Raw genomic sequence first — 8,632 nt, forward strand, 5'->3', positions numbered from 1 at the left:
ATTTTAAGAAACTTTTTAAAGGAGACCCTAGCGACTTACGACAACAGCAGACGACGTGTCGCCGCGACACTACTGGTTTCTACGTATTTCTATGAAATACCCTCCGCAGCTAGCGACGCTAAAGGTGGTTGGAACCGAGCGACACGCGACAACTGCAGACGACGTGTCGCCGCGACACTACCGGTTTCTACGTATTTCTATGAAATACTCTCCGCAACTAGCGACACGAAGCTAGCGAGACTTATTCATAAAAATTAGAAATACATAGAAACCAGTAGTGTCGCGACGACACGTAGTCTGCAGTTGTCGCGTGTCGCTCGGTTCCAACTTGTACTTTCAGGCCGATCTATGTGCGTCCACAGTAGCGGCTTTGGGGGGGAGGGAGGAGGGGGGCGACACTGGGCGACCGCTTAGCGCGCCGGATAAAAAGGGGCGCTGAAGGCAAACCAAAGGGGCGCCAAAAAATTTTCAGCACTATCAGGCATCAGCATCCTGGGCGCCGAAGCAATCTCGCCCAGGGCGCTGGTAGTGCTGAAACCGTCCCTGTGCATCCACCCAAACGCGCGGTTTGACGGCGACACCGCGAGATTAAAAGAGGATAAATGACAGCGCCACTATATTTTAAATGAATCCTTAACATATATTTTGCAGCTTAAAGGTTAAAATTAAGTCAATGGCACAGTTTTGAATTTGATTCCTAACAGCAATTTTGAGATTTTTCACACATTTACTAGAAACCTTCCAAAAGGAACGAGATCATGCGCCTACTTCGAAACTACCCCCTTTGTGTCCAGCGTATTTGTATAAAAAAGTAACGGCCAGAATATAGGCCAGCCGCTAATGAAAGCACTAACTAGTTCCTCAGGCCTGCACGAGCATTGTGCCTCGAACGCCATTGTATCTGGGGATCCGGCCTAGTTTTGGACCGGTACAGGTTTGCTGAACAGGTTCCAACTCGAGGGCTACCATATTTAGTTTTTAGGGCAGGCCAATAATTGGCTTGATTGAAATGTGGCAAGCTTTTTACCGAATCAATAACTTGGTTTACTTGATGAAGAATAATATTAATAATTTAATTCCAAAATTACCAACCAACCAAACTAGGTTCCATAGACGACGGTCATAATATTTGATAGATGTTTTCAAGCGACTTTGCGCGGAAACCGTACAGTGTACACCCTCGATTTTTACTCTTGCAAAATTTCATGGCATGTAAAATGTAAGTTCTGCTTCTGATATCTCATATTCGCGTCGTGTCGGTTTATTTGGCCACATGCGTAAGGAAACAGTGTCCTTGCGTATTTATTACCTACACAGTACACACTTGGGCACTATATGAATGAATGACTCCAGGCTGCTCGGTCAACTTGAGCCACTGATACATCAGTACTGGTTATTTTGAATATGAGTTGTTTTGAGGACACAACAGCACTGCAGTCTGCAAGCAACTGGTCACATTAATAATAAAGCTAGTAGAAATAATTAGTAATTAGTAGCAGTTTTTCAAATACCAGTAATTCAATAACAACTAGCAACAGAACTAGTTGGCCTTAAAACCTAGCATCGTTGCGATAAAACGACTAACAAGTCTTACAATTAAAAAGAAATAAATTGTTAATTTTGTAACACTAACGAATAGTCGATTAAATTAATGACTTTTTAGTTAATTTCCTCCCTTGCATTGGTAATTATTTTCGCCATAAGTATGTATCCTGTTCTACGAAATTCATAGAGGAATATACTTAATATATTATAGTAAGAACTCCGCTTATAATTAAGACATTTATACTTGGGAGAGCCGTGCTTCGGCACGAATGGGCCGGCTCGACCGGAGAAATACCACGTTCTCACAGAAAACCGGCGTGAAACAGCGCTAACGCTGTGTTTCGCCGAGTGAGTGAGTTTACCGGAAGGCCCAATCCCCTACCCTATTCCCTTCCCTACCCTCCCCTAATTCCTTCCCATCCCTACCCTCCTCTATTATATTATTCCTCTTAAAAGGCCGGCAATGCACCTGCAGCTCTTCTGATGCTGCGAGTATCCATGGGCGACGGAAGTTGCTTTCCATCAGGTGACCCGTTTGCTTGTTTTCCCCATTATTTCATTTTAAAAAAATAAAAACATTGTATGTGCTATAGCCTATTTACATATACAAATTCTACTGATGATTATTTAATGAAGGAAAACATCCATAATATTCCATACTAGAACATCACAAAATCGAAAGTGTGTCTGTCTGTCCGTTACCTCTTCACGCTCAAACCGCTGAACCGATTTAAGCAGAAATTTGGTATGGAGAGACTCTGAGTCCCGAGAAGGGACATAGGATACTTTTTATTCCAGAAAAGAGTAAACTGTACGGTTCCCGCGATAGACGAATTTAAGCGCAACGGAGTTGCGGGCGTCATTTAGCTCCTAATATGTTCGATAAACAGCATATTCGTGATCACAGAAACCGCTGCGGAACTAATAAAGTGTGAGAACAGCTGTTCGAACTTCGAGCTATTTATAAAGCGGGGCTCGTGTTTTCGGCGGACCCGTGTTATACGCACCGAGGTGTTTAACCGATATTGTAAACATACGCGCACGTTATGTCTTCACTAAATAGTAGCGGCGTTGGGGGGGGGGGGGACGACGACGACGACGACGCTGGGCGACCGGCCAGTGCGCCGGACAAAAAAGGCGCCAAAGGCAAACAAAAAGGGGCGCCACAAGCCCCCACACACCACCAGCCACCCTGGGCGCCAAAGCAATCTTGCCCAGGGCGCTGGTAGTGCTAAAACCGGCACTGATTATTATAAACGAGTTTCCAGCGACTTCATACATGGAATGTAAAATCCCGCTGAATCCGTGTATTTTGGCGCTATCAAAATTCATACTCATTATCGTCGTTTACATCGTGTCTAAGCAAACTTAACTTTGGAAATGACATTGTAATTAGCGAATAGGGAATCAATTGTGTAAGGAACCAAGGTTGAGGGAATCAGATATTTTCCTTTGTAACTCGGAAACGGAGCAACGAATTGTGTGACCTCCTTCCATGATGTTTAGAGGGCTACTGAACCTCCCGCCCTGCGTACCCGCAACCACGTGCTTCTTATAACGAGGGAGGTACGAGCTTCCAAGTGAAGCGTATAGGGAATCAATATGTGAGCCAGGACAAATCTTAAAATGATTTTTTCTATTTATATAATGATATATAAGTTTATTTACAATTGTTTTATAAATCTTTTGTTTATATTCTTACGATTTATTTACTTTAAAATTAGAATTTCATCGTATTTGTGGGATTTTTTTGGGAATTTATAGTGAATTCTGGGGACAGGACACGTCCAGGGAATCAATTTTTCGACCTTTAAATTAATTTTAATTATATTTACAATTAAGTTTTTCTACAGAACCTAAGTGGCCCAGTTAGATCACACCTTATATTGCTATAAAAAAAATACAAAGATCTACATATTATGTAACTCTGCGGGTAGTTTATACGCCCGGACAACTAAATTTTGCGGTTTGGAGAATCAGCCAAAACAGTTTCTTGTCAAAATGGCAATTAGTTGAGTAATTAAGACCCTAGTCCCTAAGCAGGATTAGCCCAGGGCCCCACAAATCAAGATCCGCCCCTGCTAACAACATTATGTTACATATTATGGACAGACAGCAGGTCGAAGCGACTTAGGGCTCCCGCACACGGGCCACCGGCCACAACCACCAAACGCCGTTACCGGCATATTTCCTGTAGTTTTCATACATTTTTTGACGCCGATGACCGCCACACGCTACAACTCTTCACATTACGACCAATAGGCTAGCTTAAAAGTTAAAACGGCGTTTGTGGCTGTCGCGTGTGGCCCGTGTGCGGCGACACTGAGAGCCATTATTATAGCAAACAGGACGACTTGTCACCGCGTCAGACGCAGCGTTGACATTTGCATCTAGCGTCTTGTCGCCGCGACTAGACGCCGAGTTGTCGCTTTCGTCGGCGACTAGTCGTTGAGACAGACGCCGTGTAGGAAGCCATCATTATAAGTAGTAGAGTATTCGAGAGAGACGACCGTGTTGTTCATCTTGTGAGTGAATATGGAGCTTCTAGTTGCTCTTGCCTTGGTGCTTATCTTGGGAATGCTCACAGGCCACAGCGAGGCTGACGATGCGCTGTCGCGCGACTGTCGTCGCACAGCGCTACCAGACGCAGCGACTGGTAGCGAGCGAGCGCCACTCCCCTAGCTTGACGCTACTCCGCGACTCTGACGCCAGTGTGCGGAGCTTCGAACAAAATATATGAAAATTGTCGGCCGTAGCCTGTCGTCGCGTCTAGTCGCCGAGCTGTCGCTGTCGCGTGTCGCCTAGTGTGCGGCCTACACTTAGTTTTGTTCTATGCAGTGATGTGAAGGTGTATGATCTATCTGTTACCTATGTTAGATATAATATTTAGTTATTACAACAATTTATTACTTACAATATTATGTCAATGCTTTCATAAACCTACAATAGTGACCCTAGCAAAGGACCTTTACTATCTATTTACAAATAAAAACACCCCCAACTAACCAGTAACTAGAAAATTAAATTAAACATAGCAGAATGTCGATAGGCGTCCACCTCAGCGTCCACGCTCCATTTGGCGATACGAATAATACTTACGAACATTTATTAGTGTATTGTTATTTGAAAATATATAGACAGTAACATCATATATGATGTTACTGTCTATGCTGTCTTGTTTTTGACAGGATCTTTAAGGTAAGGACATAAGAGTCATAATCATACAAATTCCAAGGTAAAAAAATAGCTAAACAGTTGCTTGTTTGTTCATCAGTATTCACTATTCACTCCATGACCTTGCCAACAGATGGCATGCAAAACTAGAACTGTACCAGATTCACAATTTAAAACAATGTTAATAATTAATGCTTTCCTTGCCTGATCAAGTCTGTTTCTTATCAAACTATATCCCTCTATAATGCAAATATGCAAAGTATGCACGATAAATGGCCGAAATATGCACAAAATAAGTATGCACAATCAAAGCCACTTATTACTAAAATTTATTATTTTTTGAAGAGCGTTCCAGTGGTGCCATTAATAAAAGCGTCAATTTTTATAATTTCATCAAATCCAGGATATTTCATTTTCTATACAGCACCAATAATAATTTTCTACCAACATTTTCCGATCTCAATCTTAATGCCCATGGAAGTTTAATAAATTGTTAACTACTTTATTCAAATTTTTTACTAATGTTGCCAACTACAAAGAAAAATTTTGTTTATAGAAAAATATTGTATCTATTGGGTGTATTGCATTATTTAAATGGGGATGGAGCCACATATTTTAAGTATTTTGATCTATCATACCTCTGTTTTGTGGCCTCAGTGTGTGTGTCATGATAGCTAGTTTGGATATTACGAGGGTATAAGACTTCTGAAATATGCACTATCAACGAAAAATTGCCAAAATATGCACTATCGCCTAAAAAGTGACATTATATGCATTTGCATATGAAAGTATGCAAATGCATATAATCGGACGTCAAGTAATATATATATATACAGTACACCCCTTTCCAAATCATAATATTGCCCGGTAGCTTTAAACTTTTTTTTTTTGAGATGTTTGGTTACATCAATAATGACTGGCCACTTGAACAGTTTCGTACATTCCCATGAGAGTGCACAAGTTTGGTCAGGTAGACCTACAATCAGTTTGACCGAATTGATTAGTCATTTAATTTGCCAAATGTGTGGGATTAATATGCGCACAAGAGTGCGGCAAGACATAAATATTCAGTCATCAGACTGATAATCACGTAAAGTCTTTTAACTTTTATTGCTTTACAATTGAAAACTTTTTAAACATAATTATAGAATACTATAGCAGTACATTTACATATTGTGTATGTTGCATGCACTAAATAAAATAGGTAAACGCTGCTGCTGTGTGCATTAGTGATCTAGATTTTTATATGACTTAATACTATAGTAGATAGTAAAACCTTTTTGGAAAGAAATTAAGGAATGTTCTATGTGCATAATTAAAAGGTAAAGAGACAGTGATTGAAGAACTAAGATGGAAAAAATTGGCCAAGTACGAGTCGGACTCGCAAACGAAGGATTCAGTACTGTTATAGAGCAAAAATAGGCCAAAAACTGTGTTTCACTTTAGTTTTATTAAATAAATTACTTAAGGTACACATATATAATTCTTCAAGCCCCATAAGAGCACCGGTGATCGCGACAACAATAGAATACAAAAGCATTTCCTGGAATCTGCGATCGAAGTAATAATGGAGGATTTTGTGAAAATTTCAAGTGCCTACCTACATGTTGCCATTATTGATATCAGCAAAAAAGCCAAGAAAAGTCATGTTTGTTGTATGGGAGCCCCCATTAAATATTAATTTTATTTTGTTTTTAGTATGTTGTTGTAGCGGCAACAGAAATATGCTATCTGTGACAATTATAACTCTCTAGCTATAATTACCATTGTTGAGTTACAGCCTGGAGACAGACAGACAGATGGACATAAGGACAGACTTCGAAGTCTCAGTAATAGGATCCCGTTTTTAACCTTTGGGTATGGAACCATAAAAACGATAAGGCTTTAGCTTCCAACCATCTTCCAGCGTTCTTAATAATAAGTAACAAATAAATATTTAAATTAATGAATGAATACTACGATAATTTCACAAAAATCCGTAGTACACTACAAAAGTAGGCTAAAATATCAATTACGGACGCAATATCTTCAACTGAAACAGATCAATTTAGAAAATAATGTAGACCGATTACAGTTCGCAGAGTGTGACGTATCCAACAATTAATAAAACTGACCTACCTTCATGTCCGATACTATTTGCTGGTACAGATTCCATAGCGGAGAGCAATCCTTTTCAGTAGTCCCGTCCATGGTGGAAATCAAAACAAATTGAACACAAAAACACAAAAAACACGCTCAAGCACTTGCACTCACATCGCGCATTTCACCATTAACGCCGGAACTTGTAAGCATCTGTTGCATATTTATTGTGTCGTATCACTTCATTTCCAAATCTACATTTCATTCACCGTTACTTTTAATTTAAATAGTACTAAATACGATTAAAGCAAATCAATATTTATAAACATGAATATCCACCACTAAATCGGCGTGACGAAAAAATCCAGAAAATGGCTTTTTGTCACTGAAAGTTTATTATATAAGCACCACGCTGAATTTACAAATTAAAATGATTTAAAAATACAACTGCGATGTTTCTTTTCATACAGAAGCATTCGATTAAATAAACAAACAAAACAACACGCAACGCCAACAATGGAGCGCCGGGCGAACCGAATGAAAATTGAGATTATTAGAAACGTCAAAAGCCATCGGTTTTGAATTTGAAGCCTCAAACAGTGTTGCCCAGTTTTTATTATTGTCGCAACTCTCGCAAGTCGCAAGTCGCTAGTCGTGGAGTCGCGGACTAGCTTTCTACAAAGATGTTACAAGGAAGTAACGACTAACATCGAAATTCAAATAAATCAAAGCGTAAGGGTTAATAAATAAAGTATTATGCCGCGGCCGCATAATATATGCATAGTGCTTCGCGCTAGAACCGATACTCTTCGACGATCTGCGTGTACGGTATCGTCAAATAGTATCGTGACGATACTAAGATACTATCGTCTCATAGCACGAAGCTTCGGACGATCGACGCAGGTGCGGCTGGGCCAATGAATAAGGAAACAGATGGAAGCGACATAACTACAAAAAAGTGTGGCCGGCGCCATATTGCCAAGAACTAAACATGGCGGTCTATAGTGATGGGACACTCGGTTGATATTTGTCGAGGATATCGATAAGTAAGGTGTTATAAGTGAGCTATTAAGGTTAAAATCTTTTAAATAAATGATCGGATTCTTCACCTTATATTTTTTTAATTCTATAAAAAAGTACATCACTAAACGTCAAATCTACTAATTTCTATGTTGATTAAATATCGAAAATCAAGCCATGTTATATTCTGTTCTATCACAAATCTTATTTATTGTCTAATTATTACCTAAATTAGCACATACGAAGTCAAGCCATCGGTAAAATAACAAAAAATTTAGTAAAAATATTAACGTACCGATCCAAGAACAAACTTTTTTTAAATTTCTTCACTTTTTTGACGGACTATAAATTAATTAAAAAAAGCAAATTGGTCGAAAAATTTGACCGATATATCGATATTTTTTCGCGATATATCAAGACCGATATTGATATTTTTCAAATATCGATGTATCGATATATCGATACTTTCTTTCAATTTCGACATCCCTATAATACGACACTTAGACAGTTTATGTACCTCGGAGAACCGGAACATAAAATGGCGGACTGGCCACAGTATTTTGATTTGGTAGAGACCATTATGCCGCGTCCACTTATAAAAGTCAGTGGGCTGGGCCGTTGTAGTATAGATGTGTAATTCTGTCAAGAAAGTGAAGAAATTAAAAAGTGGCAACATCGTAGTTTCATCCTTTTTTTTCTCAGATTGATTTGAAAGGGATGACACTACGATGTTGCCACTTTTTAATTTCTTCACTTTCTTGACAGACTATAATCTTCAGCCCGTCATCGCGTGGCCATTTTGTGCTTATTTTCA

The 8,632-nt window shown here is 39.4% G+C and overlaps 1 protein-coding gene across 3 annotated transcripts in view; it reads right to left on the reverse strand.

Annotated features, from left to right (window-relative positions):
- Nucleotides 1-7,330, reverse strand: part of LOC121727687 (protein MTSS 1-like) — a 164,655-nt gene extending 157,325 nt beyond the window's left edge. For all 3 annotated transcript variants that reach the window (XM_042115654.1, XM_042115655.1, XM_042115653.1), the window contains exon 1: nt 6,838-7,330. In XM_042115654.1, coding sequence (XP_041971588.1) covers nt 6,838-6,909 — 72 coding nt within the window. In that variant the 5' untranslated portion in view covers nt 6,910-7,330. The remainder of the gene's footprint in view (nt 1-6,837) is intronic.
- Between the last annotated feature and the right edge of the window lie 1,302 nt (nt 7,331-8,632).

This window comes from Aricia agestis, chromosome 6, assembly GCF_905147365.1.
Source record: "Aricia agestis chromosome 6, ilAriAges1.1, whole genome shotgun sequence".
NCBI lineage: Eukaryota > Metazoa > Arthropoda > Insecta > Lepidoptera > Lycaenidae > Aricia > Aricia agestis.